At 46.0% G+C, this 18,715-nt stretch overlaps 1 protein-coding gene across 1 annotated transcript in view; it reads right to left on the bottom strand.

Moving 5' to 3' along the window:
• Positions 1 to 964: 964 nt before the first annotated feature.
• The window catches only part of Slc2a12 (solute carrier family 2 member 12), a 54,789-nt gene continuing 37,038 nt past the window's right edge, over positions 965 to 18,715 (bottom strand). The window contains exons 3-5 of the mRNA XM_021221573.2: positions 15,084 to 15,206; positions 11,936 to 12,068; positions 965 to 3,287 (exon numbers count right to left, since the gene is read on the bottom strand). Of these exons, the coding sequence (XP_021077232.1) occupies positions 3,134 to 3,287; positions 11,936 to 12,068; positions 15,084 to 15,206 (410 nt within the window). The 3' untranslated portion in view covers positions 965 to 3,133. The remainder of the gene's footprint in view (positions 3,288 to 11,935; positions 12,069 to 15,083; positions 15,207 to 18,715) is intronic.

Genomic DNA, 18,715 nt, shown 5'->3' with positions numbered 1-18,715 from the left:
TGCTACATGTATATAGTATCTTTTCATGCTCTGTTACCAAATACCAATTAGAATTTTTTTCCTCGCAGATTGGAAGTAAACACCGTGTATATACGCTCTAGGTAACTAGGGTAGAACAGATAAATGATACTGTTTGTGTTCCTAATTTAGTATGGTAGAAAATGTTAAATGTCTTTTAAAAGCTAAGAGGTTGTGGTTTGAAGGGAGGCCTTTTCCTGTCTAGGTGGACCTGCAGTAGCCCTCTAACCCTCGTTCCTCTGGGAAGCCTGGCTGTGGATGGAGGAGCCAGCAGAGGTTCCTATTACCCCTTAGGTTGGTGCTCAAGGCTATGCTGGTCTCGTCAGAAATTGACTGACATTGCATTTTAACAAGAAGTAGCTCGACTTGACCCAGAGCCGCTGGCACGCTCGTCTCCGTCCTCGCCATGTCTGAGTAGTGCACGTGAAAGGTGACTGGAGGATTGAGAGAGGCCACTCTTAAACTTGAGCTCCATGAGACAAGGCCTCAACCGTGCATGGGCTCTGGGTGGAAAGGCATGGTCGGGCAGGTGCTTAGTGTAGTCAGGAGTGGCTTTGCCTACCAATAAGCCAGGTGGAGTCAAAACTTAGATTCTCTAGTACAGACGAAACTATTTCCCACCAAGCTCTGACTTACTGTTGTATTTTGGAAACGTTTGCAAAGGCTTGCGACATGTGCCCTGTAGTACAGACCTTCCAAGGCTCCCATAAGCACTGGCTGAGCAGTGCAGAGGGGTCTGTGTTCAGTTCTGTTAAAGCCTTCTCACCCCTGCCCCTCAGTTCCTTCAGGGCGTGGGAGCAAGGGGGAGCTTTGCACTCGCTTTTCCCATAAGTCATTGTGACTTTTTAAAGCCTTCAATTGTTTTTTTAAATTGTTTTTATATTTGGGTTTTATTTTTTGGTTTTGGTTTTGTTTTGTTGCTTTGTTTTACGATTATTAAAAACAAAAACAAACAAACAAAAAAACAGAGGTAGACGGCGTTAAAACCGTGAGGGTTTACCATTTGTTTTAACGGTGAACTCTCCTGGTTTGCAGTGTTCAGAAACATGTATGTGAGGCAGAAACTCGGGTAGGGAAAGTGCAGATCCAATCGCTGTAACATTTTCAGTGTTCAGTGACCTGAAAGCCAGGCAGAGTTGGAGCTCTGGGGAAGGAAGTGTCTGAGGAGCGAGGAGTGAGCATGGCCGCCTGTGAGGCCACCGTCGGGCAGCTTCCTGCGCGGTCCACTTGACAGTGCTGGGAAGGAGTGAGTGGGTCTTGCGTCGTCTGGTTTTCTACAAGTACTGTAACATTTTTTATATAAATAAAAACTGTGAATATATACATCCAAGTTTTAAGTATTCCCCCTTTTTATTTTTGAAAACCACAGGCTTCATGTGCTGGGAGTGGCGTGGGGCTAATACTGGGTCAAAGGTTATGGTGAAACCACAGGTGTCTTGGTGATGAGAGAGCAGTAGAAGCTTCCAGTGCTTCATTGAAGTCATTAGTAATAAGCTACATTTCCTTATTACTTTTTGCCCGTTCACAAAGAATGCACAAACAAAATAGCCAAGTGTGTGTGTGTCCATGTATGTGCAAAACTGAATCATTTAACAGTTTTTAAAATATCTTAATCTGAGAACTTGGAAGGGGGGAAAAAAGAACCAAAGCTTGCATTGATAACCTGCCTTGAGTATTTTTTAAAGTGTGGCCCGAAACTGCAGAGACGCGTGGTAAGTTTGAAATGGAGCCCCGCGAAACACAGCTCACCCCTCTTCCCTCAACCAAGAAGCCAGTGCACGTTCTTCCTGGTTGGGAGATAGACTGGGATGTAATTAGGGTTTAAATGGCCCTTCCTCGCATGCATCCTCTTGGTTAATTGAGGCTGCATTTGAGAACCAGGCCTCCTGTTGTGCGCCCAAGGCCCAGGCTCTGCGCTTTTGCCTCTGCTTGTACTCATTGTCTCTGTCTTTGCTCCCAGGGCATGTGGTGGGCACACACCTCGTCAGGTCAGACTGGGACCATTTGGTGGTGAAAAGGAAGAAAAACCCAAATTAAGGGGTCTGGTCTCTTTTTTTTTTTTTCCATCACAGATTTATTTTTCTATCATATGCAAATTCTCTTAGTGAAATGCTTTGTCAAATCTTAAAATTCAAATGGGAAAAAAAAATAGAGGCCAGAGAAGCGCATCACGCGGGTAAAAGCCACCTTGCTGGTGTGGCTCGCCATCACTGCTCATCACAGGAAGGAAGGTACCTGCCCTGATGTCAAATGTCATTCCTCTGTCTGAATCCATCGGAAGGCGAGCAGTGAGAGCCGCCTGCTGGGGCCTGAGGTAAAGTGATTCCTGAGGGAAGGGAAGAACAGCCGGAAGCTGTGGGCTGCGACAGGTTACCGCGAAAGCCTTCCCAGGAGACAACTCTTGGAGATTTGACTGTATAATTTAAAACTAACTGCTTAGAGAGCTGGATAAATATTATGTCCAGACTCCTTGTCTAATATTTACTAACAGCTATTTCTAAATAAATATGGTCCCAGGAATTTTCAGTTTGATCTTTCTAATCATTTTTTTAAAAAGATGGAAAAATCTTAGAGTTTTAAAAATTGACATAAAACTTACAAAAGAGTATTCTGATTGACTAGTATCTCATTATGTGTGATGTATAAGCTGCATAATCTTTGTACTGGTGGACTTGAATGTCTTATTCAGGACATCATCCTAATCTACAACGTAGATGCAATGAAATCATCCACACGGTGTCTTCAGAGGCACATGTGGTAAGTGCCTGCCCAGAACACGACTGTCTTGAGTACCAAGCCGTGAGTGGTATCCTACATACACAGCTTGAGGCAGAGCCAGGCCTCATCACTAGAATATAGTCTTTTCAAAAGCTGAACTAGAGAAAAAGTTGAAGGCATTGAACCTGACAGTATGGCTTTGCTTGACCTGATACATCAGGGCATTGGTGTGCCTCTTGTACCTTTTGGCAAAAGTCTGTTTGGGGGAAGAGGAATTAATGGTGGTCTTTCTAATTTCAGGGTGTCCCTGTAAAACTTCTCCATGACAGTGAGGAGAGAACATGGCAGAGACCCTTGTAAGTCCTGCCACTGTGCCACATGTAGGGATTGGAGGCCCTTAGGTGTCTGGCGAGGGCCGCTGTGACTGTCCCCTTCCACACAGGTGGTTACACTCGGAGAGCTGCTCTTGGGGCTTTCGTTTTTGAAGCTGTGTTGGCACTAATTCTTCCTGGTGGTGACTCAAAAGACAAATGTTGTTTTTCACATAGTTCCTGAAAGAGAGAGAGAGAGGCGCTAATGAAAATGTCATTCTTCGTTTATATAGTACTTGAGAGAAATCTGCAGCGTATTATTTTTAAAATCGCCCTTGGGTTGTCATGGTTTAGTTCATGGAAAAACCATTCTTACTGTGAAGCCTTAATGTGCTTGAGAACTGTGATACGTATATACCTTTGGCCTTTGCTCCGACTCATGCAGAGAGTCAACTGGGGCAGCCGTCCTCAGAACATGGCCACAGCACTCCTCTGTACAGGCCCAAGACTCCAAAAAGGAGTCTTCACCCCTAATCCTGACTCATTTCTTGCATTTTCTAGCTCCCTATTATGCCGATATTCCTCCTTCTGTTCCCCTTTTCTACAGCATAAATTATTTCCATCTGCATAAACTATGTTGAACCCTTTCATTTATCAGGAAGGGAGTACCTTTGAACCTTTCTCTCTTCCACAGGAATGAAATGGGTCACAGTAGGCAGAGTGGGTGGAGTTGGGTAAGACTGGCTTCCAAGGGTTTGTACTTTCAGAGCATGTGATTTGGGGGTGTAAAGCTGCTGATGAGAAAATAGAACGAGGGACAGAGCGAGGGTTTCCATAAGGGTCATATATTGTTCAGCAACCCATAATTCCTGGAGGTCAAGTTGGGATTCCTTGTATAGAATCCCAGAATACAGTGGCACAGTTCTTGGAGGGCCTGTGGCCTATAACGATGGACGAGGCGGGGGTGGAGGGACAGAAAGCATGACCATCACAAAGGGCATTGACCAAGAGAGCCACGACAGAAAGTGGGAGGTGGTGTTGACAGCATCATCTCAGAGAGCAGTTAGGTCTCCTTCCTCGGAACTGCCCCCGGTGGCAGGGCATCCGACAGCCCTTGCCGGGGACTGGTCATACAGCGTTTGCTTTTCAGATTAGGGCTAAGATAAACTGAGAGGTGTCCATGAGAGTTAGGTTTTCCTGAATGACAGGAGGACGGGGCAAGGAGGAAGGAATCTGAGCCAAGCAAGACAGGAAGCGGAGATGTGGGTGGCAAGCACCAGCCTTCAGAGTCGGGAAGGACTGGAGACTTGGTCTGTTGAGTATGGTACTTAAGAACATGAGCTAGAGAAGGGACCAGCGACAATAAGTGAAAGGTCACCCTGTCTCCATGGCAAAACCAGATGTCCTCCCCACTGAGCCAGCAGCAGCAGCCCCTTCCCCTGAGCCTCCTGGAGTCCTCTGACCTTTGAGTCTACACTGCCTTGGAACACCTCTAGGCTTTGGAAATACTTGTTCCCTCGGGTTTCCTCATCATTGGCCTCTCAGACCTTGGTGATCTCTTTCTTCTGATCTCTGAATATTGGCCTCATGGAGGGCTTGGTCCAGTCTTGGGCCTCATTCTCCTCTGCTTGGATGAATGCTCTCATCTGGCTTCATGAGGTCAGTGGCCTCCAACATGCAACTCTATAAAGATCTAAGATTATTCTAGCTACCCCTGTACCTTGAAGCCTAGGCCCCTTCAGGCTGCAGTATCTCAGTGCCTCAAAAGCTTAGAAGTTACCGTGACCATGCCTCACTCCCATATCCAGTTCTCCTGTTCATTTGTTAATGCGGGCTTTACAAGCCAGGAGATTGTCCTCCCGGATGAGAAACAGCAGCAAACTAGAAACTCCTGTCGGATGGGGTTCGCTCATTGACATCTGTTGCTCTAGCAGAAAGCCTCTGCACGGTCCCCAGTATGTACGTGGCGGTTCATAAGTGTCCTTAACTCCAGCCTCTGCTGACACTAAGCATATATGTGGTACATATATAGCCACACAGACAAAACACATTATTTTATAGATTCTTGCTCCCCAGGAACTAAATCTAATGAGAGATAGCTAATAAGCCAAGTCAATGTTTCGGCTGTTAAGAAATAAAGTACAGTAACCGAGAATCAGTGATGTTGCGTAGGTTGGCAGGAAAAAGGGAGGTGGCATTAGGGCAGATAGCTGCCTCGGGGAAGGACGTGAGGAACAGCTGCTGGCCGGAGGGGAGCAGTAGGAAGCATGAATGCATTGCTTTTCCTCCCTGTGACATACCCCAGGGGACTGGAACAGAGGGATGATGGAGTCACCTTTTGAAAGGTGTCTGCTCTGGAGGTATGGCGTGGGGAAGAGATGAAAGACTGCAGCAAAGAAAAGGAAGACACTGACATCAAATGAGAAAAGTAGGTCTGGAGCCAGTGGGTGAACTTACTAGCATGCTTAGCTTCTCTCTTCACATGAAGGAAGATTATAAGCAAAGCACACCTGGAGGTTAGGAGAGATGGAGATGGATTAATTTCAGCTCCTGGTACACATGGTTCAAAGGGCATGACATTGGCCCAGATGAGGCAGTGAGTGTGAGAGAAGAGACGTGGGAGGAAGTCCACGCTCACCACAGAGATGGCGTGGAGCCAGAGAGGACAGGTGTGTGAGGAGAGGTGGCAGCACAGCAAGAAGGTAGGTCCTCATATGCGTGCGGTAAAGCTATTCAGAAAGGGTCACACACGCCCGCCACTGAAGCATGAGGGGAGGACTGGCCTGCCCCCTGCGTGCGTTAGGACTGCTTCCAGGGAAGTGCATAGAGGTCTCAGTGGAGCAGGCTGATGAGAAGGGAAATGAGCAGAATGGATAAAGAGCTTTGCTGTACAGAAAGAAGTGGCAAATTTAGAAGAAAAAAATGGCACTAAAATACCCTTTTTAGAAGATAGGGAGAAGCAGTATGTAGCTTGGTTGGCAGATTATTTGCCTAGCGTACAAGAAGCCCTGGCTTCAATCCTCAGCATCATATAAACCGGATATGGTGGTACATGCCTGTAATCGCTGCACTTGGGAGGTACAGGCAAGAGGATATGATGTTCAAGGTTATTCTCAGCCAGGTAATGAGTTAAAGACAAGCCAGGGATTCATGGAGCCGTATCTTTAAAATAATAATAATAAAAAATAAAAGGCAGCAGGGAGATGGGGGGTGGGGGGGAAAATCTCTGCAAGTCTTTATTCATGCTGATAACAAGTACAAAGATAAAAAAGGGGGTGAGTGAAGATCTTGGAAAAGGGAGAAGGGAGGGGGATGAGGGGGATGATGTCATAGGAATACAGAATTGGCACTCCAACCTGGAGGGAGGCTGGCAGTATGTGCACAACGCCAGACAGTGGCTAAGACAGAAGATCTGTGCTGCCCTGCGGCATGAAGGGCCACCTGAGGCCAGCCCTGGGCTTGTGACCGTCCCTCTGCCTCGGGCTGCTCATGACCTACCTGGCCTGGAATGCCAGTCATGGCATGTCATTGTCCACTCTCCAACTGCAGGTAGAGCAACTCCTCCCTCAGCCTGCCTTATCAATCCCAGGGACTGTGACCTCTTAAGAGTTCTTGCCCTTCCAGAAACAGGTTAAACCTGTTTCTGAGTTAGCCTCTGGACTAGCAGCTCGCTGCCTGCATTCTTTGTACCTTCCTGAGCCGCATCTTAGAGGTTATCTTAGCACAGCCTTCTGAGGCCCCTCCCCCACCCCAAACACTAGTCAGCACATTTTTCTTATCCTGGGAGTATTGGTTTTTTTTTTTTCTCATTGATACTTTGGTTACAGAACCTTCACCAGTGTCTGATGCATAATAGTTGCTTAATAAATATATATTTGTTCATTTCTTTACTGTGTGCCTTTGCATGTGTGCTCTGTGGAGACACTGGATCTCTCACATGTACACCCAGGGCCTCTCACTGAACCTGGAACTCACAGATCTGAGTGGATTGCTGACCAGCAAGCTGCAGGAATCCTGTCCTGTCTCCTCTTTCCCAATGCTGGGATTGCAAGCATTCATTGCTACCACCCCACTTTTCACATATGCTGGGGACAACAAACATGTTTGCGTGGCACACATGTAACTGGCAGAGCAATCTCCCATGTTCTCAGTAAGTATTTAGAAGCAGTTCATTTGCCCACAGGAATGGACAAATCACATTGACTGCTGACAGTAAAAAAGTCTACAGAACTAAACTATAAAACATTAGCTGGTTTGTTTTCACCTACGCTGGGGGAAGAAAGGAAGGAAAATCACAGTTGAAGAAACTGAATATAGCAAGCATCCCACTGGGGGTTTGTAGTTGTCAAGGCTGATATTAAAAACAAAACCCTTTCAAATTACATGATAGCGGGCGGCTATGTTTCCCGACTCTCAGCTGAGCCACTATTTATTTTATAAGGAATTTAGCATCCTTGGAAGAACGCTTGTTTTCTCAGCTTTGTAAAAACAGGCTGGGATGGGGACCAACTCTAAATAGAGGGGGAAATATTAAGCAATGTGCAGTAGTATCAAATTTAAAATGAATGTGATGTTATAGTTAACTTCTCACTCCTTAGGAAAACTATTGGGATTTGCACATCAGAACTGATTTCCATGGTAACCAAAGTTGATTGGCTTGTTTTACTAACTTCTAGATTCTAGAAGACCCCTTCAGCTCAGCAATAGCCCTCCTCCATCAACTTGGCTTCAGTCTCCATGGACTAGCAAGTTCCACGGGCTTCCCACTGCCCTACATTTCCTTAGTTAATGTGATAATCTACTCATACTGCAGATTTCTGCCTCTCCAGGGAACCTTGCTTAACGTATGCTTCAAACCTTTCTTGTCGGTTTACATAACTCAAGCGGCTTACACATTTTCATTTTAAAAGCATTTCTCAACCGACTGCACCAAGCAGAGAAAAGCTTTTGGCTCTTTAGGACTGTGTGATGAGGAGCTGAAGGAATTCTTTTCCTTGCAGAGTTCCTTCTGGGGGATCCCCCTGTAGCATGCACCCGACAGGTACTGCCTTTGCTATCTGTGTTTGAGCCACAGACCTGTCAAGCCACCTTCTTCCAAATTCTCTGCTGCCCACCCTCATACCCTTGCCTGTTATCTGTCACCATACTGTTGAGGGGTCACAGTAACTTTGCTTCAGCCCGCTCCTAGTTTTCAACACGTGACTGCCTCAGACGGTGCCTGGCTGAGGTTTTGAGTAACTGCATGACTCAAAAGAACCAAATGTGGTTCTCACAGACAGTAAGTCCGGAGTATACTCTCTTACTGTTCTCCCCCTCCCTCCCAGAATGCTGAATAAGTTCTGCTGAGTTTTAGATACCCAAATCCTATGCTCTCAAGGAGCATTCTTAAAGACCACTAAACAGAAAGATTAGGTATTTCTTAATTCCGTCTTCAAGTCGTTAAGATTTACGGTTTGCCCTACTTGACAACCCTACCTGAAAGCTTTTCTCTTAATGAGAAAAGTTTTAAAAGTTAAGACTTTTGGAAGGAAATACAGTGTAATGGATAAGTCCTTAGTTTTGCCTGTTAAAGGAAAGTAACGGTTTTCTCGGCAATTCAATTCTAACAGACTTACTATTGTTCACAAGACTTTTTTTTTTTTTTTTTTTTTAACAAACTTGTAAAACACATTTTATGCCTTGGGTTAGGAGTTGGGTAATTCAAAGTGTAGACACACAAACTGGATTTACCTTGCACGCAACAAAAGGCAAGCCTCAGATCTCTTGCCTCCTCAAGCCAGCTTCTTCTGCACTGATGGTTTCTAATATTGTTCTTAGATGGCTGCCAGAAGCCCGGGCCCTGCCAGTGTCTCTCGCCCTACCGCTGCCCACATACTAAGTGCCTACAGCACTGTGTGGACGACCAGATCTGTAACTTGAGAGAGGCTTCTCCTAAGTCCCAGATTCCTGGGCCTGCTCACATTCCGTCCCCTGTACGTCTTGAGCACCTCAGAGAGGATCTGTACAGATGGAGCTCAGTGCTAACCCCAACCTCCACACCAGACCCTCAGCCAAACCTGCCCCTCGCCCCCGACATCTTGCTGCCCTCAGGGTCACTGACATACTGGATTGATTCTTGCCTGAGAGCAGTTCTAATTACCTCCTTTCCCTCATCCATCCTTCCTGTCCGAGGTCCCCGTTTCCTGGGCTCTCTTGCCCAGGAAAAGAGAACATGAGCCCTGACCAGCTTCACGCCTTCCCATCCGCCATCTCAAATAGCTCCTTCCATTCAGCCATTTCTCTGTCCATCCTTCCTATTTTTCCAGAGCATTCCTTGTAAACTCTGGTCACTTCATCTCCTTTTATTTTAAATACTTCTAGAGGGGTGGCTCAGTGGATAAGAACATTTTCTGTATAAAGGTGGGGGCTTGAGCTGAAATCTTCAGCACACATGTAGAAGTTGGGCATGGCTAAGCATGCCGGCAGGCAGCCCTAGCACTGAGGGGTGGAGCCGAGAGGATCCAGGCCGTCCAGCTTAGCCACAGCAGTGAACATCGAGTTCATTGAGAGACCCTAGCTCAAAGGAATACAGTGGGGATCAATAGAGGAAGGTGTCAAAGTCCAGCTTTGACCTCCATATGTTGTTTACTCTTGGCACAAGTATCCATATGCAACACGTGTGCATATTCCACACATACTACACACTGCAAACAACAACAACAAATAACCACTGCAGTCTTTAAAGTACAAATTCTTTACTAAGATAGTCAGGGACTCTGCCTGACCCCTCTTTGTTCTGGGCTCATTTCCCAGTCTCAAAGGCATGTTACCTTCATAGCATAGCTCTGAGTGCAACATCCCTGTGCAGAACCCTATCCCAGCCCCCAAGGACTTCTTTACCCAAATGACTTTGAAGATTCGGTTCTGGGATTCTCTCCTTTGGGGGTGGGGGAGAAACTTATACAATGAAACTTTCTAACGAAACCAGGAATTTATCTTTTTGCTAAGCAACATGGTATCCTACATTGATCTAATTTCTTGTTTACCACCTAAAGTAGGAATAGTGTCTTGATACTGCCTTAATTTTCATATTTTATTGGGGGGGTGGAGGGGGAGGCCACTATATAGAGCCAACCAGCCTGGAATTTGCTATGTAAACCAAACGCTGGAATTAAAGGTGTGCACCGCCTCGCCAGGCTTTGCTTCTTTCTCGTCTGTTGCCTTAGGGTGAAGAGTTAAATCATAAGTGACGTGTAGGCCAGGCCGTGATGAGGGTGGCCAGTATGTGGCTCATTTATTTTAGTTCTTGCTGCTCCCTCCTCCCACTGTGTGAACTGTGTTAGACTGTAGACAGAGTCATCTCAGAACCCTCAGTAAAAACAAACCTGCCCTGTGTTGAGAGGTGGAGACTGGGGGGGGGGGGTAAGAGTTCAAGGCCAGCCTGTTTTGAGACCCTCTTTCAAACAAACAAAAGGCAAACCTGTGCTAAATGCTGTCAGGCAGCTAGGAGGAAGCTTACTCATACCCAGTGTCCACGTGCAGTTAGCTCTTCAATCAGCCTGCGTTTGTTTCATTATAAATTAATCATTTCCGTCTTATTTTCTTAGAGTGGCCTCATCTGCAGCAAAGCATAGCCCCAGACTTGAGAGTCGACTTAAGATTTGAATTGAGAGGCGCTCTTTGCTTAGTGAAGTCAACTGTGTTAAAGACCGTAAACCATACCAAGGGGTTCACTTTGCAACACAAAGTGAAAAGTTTTCCAGGAGTCTCCTCGCCCCGGCCCAGGCTAACACAGGACGAACTGGCCGGCCTTTGTGTCTGCACACACAGTCCCGCTATCACCTCATCTGTCACCCTGGAGCTTGCCTCAGATGAAGCCTAGGGGGTCACCGTCATAGTTCCTGCTGCCGTCTATGTCTCCTCAGAGCCTGAGCATTATTTTTAAAAGAGAAGTTACAACCTATTAAAAACTATTGTCCAGTTTCCTCCTTTGTGGTAAAGCTGAGGACTAACCCTGACCCCACTTCTAATTGAATCCTAAGGAGAACACGTTCCCTGCCACTCCTAGACTGTGGCCGCCACTGCCCTTGGGCCAGAACTGCCCTGCTCTGAAAGTTGTTCATGGCCCCACTTGCCAGTTATATTAGTTATCTCATCTCTCCATGTGTAACTCACTTAAGTGCCTGGAAGTTAATTCTAAATGCCTAGCCGTGTGAGACACTTCCTACCTTCACTAAAATTAACTTGAGTGTACCACATCATAAGGAATTATAGACATTTATCACCAAGAATTCTTCTGCTAATCGTAGCCATAAGAGTTTGGGCACAAAAGACCCTTGAGCCTGTTATAGATGAAGCGCTGAAGCTATCCACGGTCCTAGCCCAGGTCAGACATCTCCCTAGGACCTCAAACACAGCTGGCCTCCTGAGTGAGGAGCTAGAATTGAAGACTTCTTTCTTGGGGGAGAGAGGAAGGTTGAGGCGAGGTCTCTTTAAGTACCACGCCCAGCTTGGGATTCTTTCTTTCTTTCTTTTTTTTTTTTTTTTTTTTTTTTTTTTTTTTTCAAGACAGGGTTTCTCTGTGTAGCCCTGGCTGTCCTGGAACTCACTCTGTAGACCAGGCTGGCCTCGAACTCAGAAACCCNCCTGCCTCTGCCTCCCGAGTGCTGGGATCGAAGGCGTGCGCCACCATGCCTGGCTCCAGCTTGGGATTCTTACTCATCGCCGAATAGAGATTTAAAAGTCTTGTGAACAAAAGTTCACACACATCAAGGACAAGGTTGGGGAAGCAGGATTAGGTAGACAGTCTTACAGCAAAGGAAATATCCTGAAGTAACTTCAGATGTTTGTTTAATTAATTGTATGTAAGAACTGCACTTCAACCAAAGACCAAGGATACGAATACTTACGCCTTTGCCAGCTCCACTGATATTTGTTCCAAAGAGCATCCCTTAGTCTCAGGTATAAACAGAACAACAAAAGCCAGAGATGCCAGACTCATGATTGTGTATATGAAGCATACCCACGGCAAGCCAATAAGATCTATAAGGGACAAAAGAGAGTGATTAGAAACGCATTCTGTGCTACATTGACCCCACTTGTGAGCATCACTTCTCAGAGCCTATGGGAAACCGTGCGCATCCTTGTGCATGGTAGAACTCTCCATGGACGTGAGAGTGTCAAATTCAGAAGATGGCCAGGTTCATTTTGTTTTATAGTACCCCTCCCCCAACCTTCTGAAGTAAAGTACAAAGAGCCATCTTACAACCATCACAATTTCAATGTGAGACCAGGGTCGATGAAAGGAACCCACGGGGTGAGACATCGGCAGCAGGAACTGAGAGCCTTGAGACTGTAATGGATTCCCCTTGTCAGCTCTCTTGACCACTTCTGAACAAAGATATAATCCCTTTCCAACCACTAGCCGAGTTCAAGGAATGTTACGCTAGACACTCAGACGTGTGTAAGCTTGTCCATGGTGCTGGTCCCGGGACCAGAGCAAAAAAGTTCAGTGTGGCAAGAACAGTGGAGAAGTATCTGGCTCTGTTACACACATCCTCAGACCAATTGCAGGCAAGATTTGCAAATGACCCTTGACAGCTACAGTGACAAATCTCAGTTGGTCAGGAGGAAAACCAACCTGAGTGTTAGTGTTACATACGGAAGCCATTTTGACTGCGGTGTAGACGGATCCAAGCACAGGAACCACATGTGGGTAAGTTTGAGATGAAGTGGGAAGGAAGAGGAAGAAGATGAAGACATCTCTTTCTTTTTAAAGATGTGTGTGTGTGTGTGCGCATATGTGCGTGTGTGCGTGTGTATGTATGCATGTGTGTAGTGTGTGTATGTATATGCATGTGTGTGTGAGTGCATGTGTATTATGTGTGTATGTGTTGTGTGTGGTATGTGTGTTTATGTGTGTATGTGTGTGCATGTGTGTGCACGTGTACCTGTGTGAGTGTGTGTGTGCATGAGTGTGTATATGTGCGTGAGTGTGTGTATGTGCATGTATATGTGCATGCGTGTGCATGTGTGCATGCACAATATGGAGGTCTGAAAACACCAGGTCTCATCTTCACCCTTTGCATATTCCTTGAGGCAGGGTCTCTCCCGCACGTGAGGTCCATGTTTTCTCAGCTAGGATAGAAACTAGCAAGCCCTAGTGATCCTTCCTGTTTCTGCCCAGCTCAGTGTTGGGGCTACAGGTGTGTGCCAGGTGCCCAGCTTGGTAGGCAGATGCTGCAATGAAAAGTTTGATCGTCCTAATCGCACAGCAAGTGCTCCTCACTGCTGAGCCATCCTGAGGGCCAGGCCGGCTCTCTGAGAGTCGGAATCAACCCTGTGCCTTTCTTGCTACCGGTGCAAGGTTATGCCGGGTGGATTGCTTAATCAAACACTCGTGGAATTAGTTGGAATCAGTAAAGCCCAAAAGGCTATCTCATTCAACATGTTCCTCATTCTGTTTGAACACTTGCAGCAACAGACAAATCAAGACTTAATGTCTCATTGCCACAACCATCTACTTTACTTGGAACGCAGACCTGTCTTTTGGGTCACTCTGTTCGGTCCTGGCCTTGGCACGTAGTGAGTCAGACTAGTGTACTCAGAACTGAATTCAATACCCACCGTACAATGCTTGTTTCCTAAGAACAATGTGCTTCTGCACTTCACTAACCGTCGGAATCCAAAGGCTTAATGCCAGGTTAAAAGACTCATCTCTCTTAAATCACTCTCATTCATGACTGAAAACTTGATCTTTGAAAATACATAGAGATCTTTAGACATCTCAAGTAGAATATTTTTGACCAGTCCTGAACTTAAAAACTAATTAGATCTGGTTGTGTATGATAGCTTGTGCCTATAATACCAGCTGAGAGAAGATGCTGACACAAGAGGATTGCCATGAGTTCAGGCCAGACTCTACTACATAGTCAATTCCCAGAAATACAACTACCACTGGGGAACAAAAGAATCAGTTTTCCCAGGATTCATGCTAAAAAAATCTATTCAAGGGTCTGTCTCCTCCTTAGCTCATCTAGGATATCAACTAGCCTTCCTGCATAGATTCAGGCCATTTGTTGCCGTGTGTGTGTGTGTGTGTGTGTGTGTGTGTGTGTGTGTGTGTGTGTGTTTGCAAATCGCAGTGGTAAGTTTTGAAGAACGCTGGTGAACCACATTGTTACTTCGGTATTTTGAGAACTAGTGCACAAAGTTTCAAGCACTTATCTTGCCTTATATAAGATCCACATTCAGAGTAGCCAAACAACAGTGAGAAGAAAGCTCTCTTTAGAGAAGCATCCCAGGAAAATAAAATAAAATACCAAAACAACAACAAACAACATAGACAGGCTGAGAGAATGGCAACAGAGGGGCCAGGTGACAAGAATCTAAGGAGTTCAACATGGCCTGGGGTTGGGGTTGGGCAGCCAGACAGGGAGGGTGACAAGACATCCTGTGGTCACTTGCCAGGAATGTGCTAATTGGTAAAATCCCTAAGGCTTTCCAAGCTTCGGTGGAGACATAAGAACTTACAGGGAATGCAACAGACCGGACACATGGAAACTATCAAGGCCCAGACCCTGCAAAAATCTATGCATCAAGCCAGGTACTCTCTCCCCTAAAACTGTAAGGGCAGAAGTCTAGTGGGAAGAATGAAGACAATGCCTACACATGCTGGGACCTGCCATTCGGCTGTAAATTACATTCACAGATAACCCAAGCAATCAAAAATGACTATAAGGTATTCTGTAAAATAGAAACAGATTCTAGGGAAATTATTAATATTTCGAGAGTGGTAATTATATTGTACTCTAAGTTTCCAGATATCCATGCAGATATCCATGCTGAAATTCCATGATATATATATATATATATATATATATATTTGATAAGTGGGAGGCATGGGGTTAGAAAAGCATTGAAGGCTGCTCAGGTTGGGTACATAGCCTACATGCTTGTTCATTACCAATCTCTCTACTTCGGGGGTATATTTGATATTTTTCCACAATAAACACTTTTACAAAGAGTATGAGGACATCGATGGGAAAGAGTTCTTACCGGTCACCGTCAGAAATGTCAAAGAGATGAGAAGGTTGACGCCCCAGTTCATGCTAGAAGTCAGGGCCATGGCGCGGCCTCTAATTCCACCGGGAAAGATCTCACTAAGCACCAACCAAGGCACTAAGACAAAGGAGAAAACGGTGAGACAGCGAAATGAACAAAGGCCCTGGACACCCAGAGACCCTCCGTGGTCTCTCTCCCGTGCCTGCCTGGCTTTGTGGCAGGAGGTCAAGGCAGACTCTCACTTCCGCAGGGCAGCCCTGAGAGCGAGCGACATCTCTCCTTTTTCCAACACAACGGCCTAGCCCAGGGGCAGATGGGCAGACAGAAGTCCTAAATGAAATATTGCTCTCAAATTTGATTGTAGTACCAGACTAGACATCTAGAAGGAGACTCTTCTTGCAATCAAATTGATCAGAGGACTGGTTTTGTTTTGTTTTTTTAATCTGAGAGTGACAGGCTCTGCTTGCTTAGATTGGGAATGGCAGAAAATTGCAAATTAACTTGTCTTCTGCCCACAAATTTGATTTGCTCAAACAGGGATGGGATTTTACTGTGGGCTGACTTGGCAAACGCATCTGCATCTTCTCATTTGACCCTCGCCAACCCTGGGCAGGTGAAACCACTGCTTTTTTTTTTTTTTTTTTCTTTTCCATTCATAGAGGAAGAGACTGTGGCTCTGAGGGGTTAATGACTTACCAAAGCCACAAAGCTCCTGAGTGAAGTGGGGCACTGAACCCTGACCAGGCTTTGCAACTTCCTCTTCACGTCAACGTGCTTTCTCGGTAATGGCTCAATAAATATGAGTGAAGAAACATGAAGGTAAGTGTGAAGGCAATGGACTGTGCCACCGGACAGAGAACCTGGTAAGGTTAAAGCAGGTTCCCAAAACCTGGGAAATGTCATAGCTAAGAATGCCAGGCATTAGAGGCAGCTCCTGGCCGGCCTCTACCTGTCCTAGAACATGGAACTGTGATGCCCCACTGAGAGGACCGTTATTACAACCAGTCATGTAGCATAAACACCTGGAGTCCTCCATACTAATGAGCAGTCTAGATAGGCCCTGGGTGTTTAGTCAATGAGCTTCCCTTCCTCAGCACCCCTTCCGGCAAAAGGTGTTTAACCCCTGGTTTACCCTGAGTACAACCTATACATTCACATCTGTCATAAATTAAGCAGTTTTGACGAATAAAAACCATTTCCTTCATCAAGGATGAGGGCGGGAGGGGCGCTCTTTGTCATAAAGAGCCTCACCTAAATCTCCCTGAGGAGAAGACCAGCCTCTTTTCCAGCCCCTCTGTACTCTCCACACTCACTCAGAACCAAACTGGATTCTGCCTGGTCCTGGGGCCCAGCCATCCCCTTCCTGCCTGTTGTGCAGGGGAAGCACATACTCACAGACCACTAAGCTCAACTCCTGTAGTCCCCAACAGCATCTGGGGACCACAGGAGATTGAGAACCACATCACCTGTCTCAGCCCCTGCTGTTTCTCACCTGGGGAAACACACGGACTGGGACCCGTATCTTGGACTACGTTCTGCCTTCCCTGAGCAACATGCCAATGGCGCTCTTGGCATCCCAGCAGCAAGGCAGACACGGCAGTCTGACAGATAAGAGAATCTGATGGGACAGAAGGAAGGATTTCCGAAGTGCCCAGCCGAGGCACTCTGGAGGGTAGCAAACCCCTTGGAAGGACGCTGTTTCCAACCACGTGATCATAGCCCGGAAGAAGCTAAATGACAGGTGCAGCCCGGGACTGAGCAGTCTGTCATTTGCCTCTCTTATCACAGTCATGTGCTATGGGGAATCCATCTTTTTTTTTTTTTTAAAAAAAAAGAATTGTGTGAGAACTTGTAAGCCTCCAAGAGAATCTATACCAGGTGACCCTGAAGACCTGCAAAATGGTTATAACAAAAGCAGAGGGAAGGTAATTCTTGTAGTCAAGACCGGTCCCAGGTAAGTGCAGTATAAAATCATGTAGAATGGTTTTGTTTGTTCTTCTATGGAGTATCCTAAGTGCCTGGGTTATAGCTATGTGTCTCCATATTAGGCCTAACTTCAGACCTTAAAGCTAAGCAATCTCCTTCCATACCACTGTTTTCCAAGGATATTGATCTCAGGTTGAGCTGAGGGGCCTTGAAGGCCTTGGGTTTTAGAAGGCAGAAAAGGAGATAGGAGGGAACACATCTTTTCTTCTTATTGTAGAGGAACTGGCTCAGATCTTCATGGTTTGACCTCTAGCCCTACTTCAACACCTGTCCAAAACATCCCCAAGTCTACTTCCCATCATGATGGCCTCATGGAGTTATTTAATGGCTGAGGGTTGTCGAGGTCCTCAGAACCACATTGACCTCAAATGAGAGCGAGCTGATTTGGCCATCATAGGAAAGTGGTGGGTACCACCAAGACAGATGGGGACATGATGTAGCACAGAATACTTAACTAGCATGCAAGAAGCCTTGTGTTTGATCTACACTACCATATAAACCAGGTGTGATGGTTTGTATATGCTTGGCCCAGGGAGTGGCACTATTAGGAGGTGTGGCCTTGTTGGAGTAGGTGTGTCGTGTGGGCATAGGCTTAAGATCCTCACCGTAGCTGCCTGGAAGCCAGTCTTCTACGAGCAACCTTCAGATGAAGATGTAGAACTCTCAGCCCCTCCTGCACCATGCCTGCCTGGATGCTGCCATGTTCCCACCTTGATGATACTGAACTGAATCTCTGACCTATAAGCCAGCCCCAATAAAATGTTGTCCTTTATAAAACTTGCCTTGGTCATGGTATCTGTTCACAGCAGTAAAACCCTAAGACAACAGTTGGTACCAGGAGTGGGGTATTGCTGTGATAGGCCTGACCATGTTTTGGTTTAGAAGAATGTGGATTTGGAGACTTTGGATTTGGAAAGCAGTAGAATGCTGTAAGTGGGGGCTTAATGGACTATCCTAATAGGAATATGGAAGATTTTGTTGCTGAGAGCAATTTGAACTGTGCAGAACAGGCCAAAGAGGTGTCTGGGAAGAATTTCAGCATGTGGCCCAGAGACTATTTTTGTGGTATTTTTGGTGAAGAATGTTGTTGCTTTTTACCCTTGTCTGAAGATTCTACCTGAGGCTAAGGTAAAGAGATTTATATTAATTGCATTGACAAAGCAAGTCTCAAAAAAGCCCAGCAGAGACTTTATTCTCTGGTTAAGTCTCATGAAGAGCATTTTGAACAAGCATAGCAAGTTAAGAAAGGATAAATATAAAATACATGGTTCGAGTATTAAAGGGGCACCAGGAAGTGAAATGGTGTCTGTTCCCAGCAGTAAAACCCTAAGACACCAGGCATAGTGGCACACATCTGTAATGCCAGGTGGCGGCAAGTGAATCAGAAGTTGAAGGTGACCCTCAGCTACAAATGAGTTCAAGGCCTCAGCTACAAATGAGTTCAAGGCTGTAATGGTTTGTATATTCTTGGACCAGGGAGTGGCACCATCTGGAGGTGTGGCCTGGTTGGAATAGGTGTGACCTGGTTGGANNANGTNTGTCACTGTGGGTGTGGGCTTAAGACTCTCACCCCAGTTGCCTGGAAGTCAGTCTTCCAGTAGCAGCCTTTGGATGAAGATGTAGAACTCTCAGCTCCTCCT

Source organism: Mus pahari, chromosome 21 (assembly GCF_900095145.1).
Source record: "Mus pahari chromosome 21, PAHARI_EIJ_v1.1, whole genome shotgun sequence".
NCBI lineage: Eukaryota > Metazoa > Chordata > Mammalia > Rodentia > Muridae > Mus > Mus pahari.
This window is presented reverse-complemented; position numbering and strand designations above follow the sequence as displayed.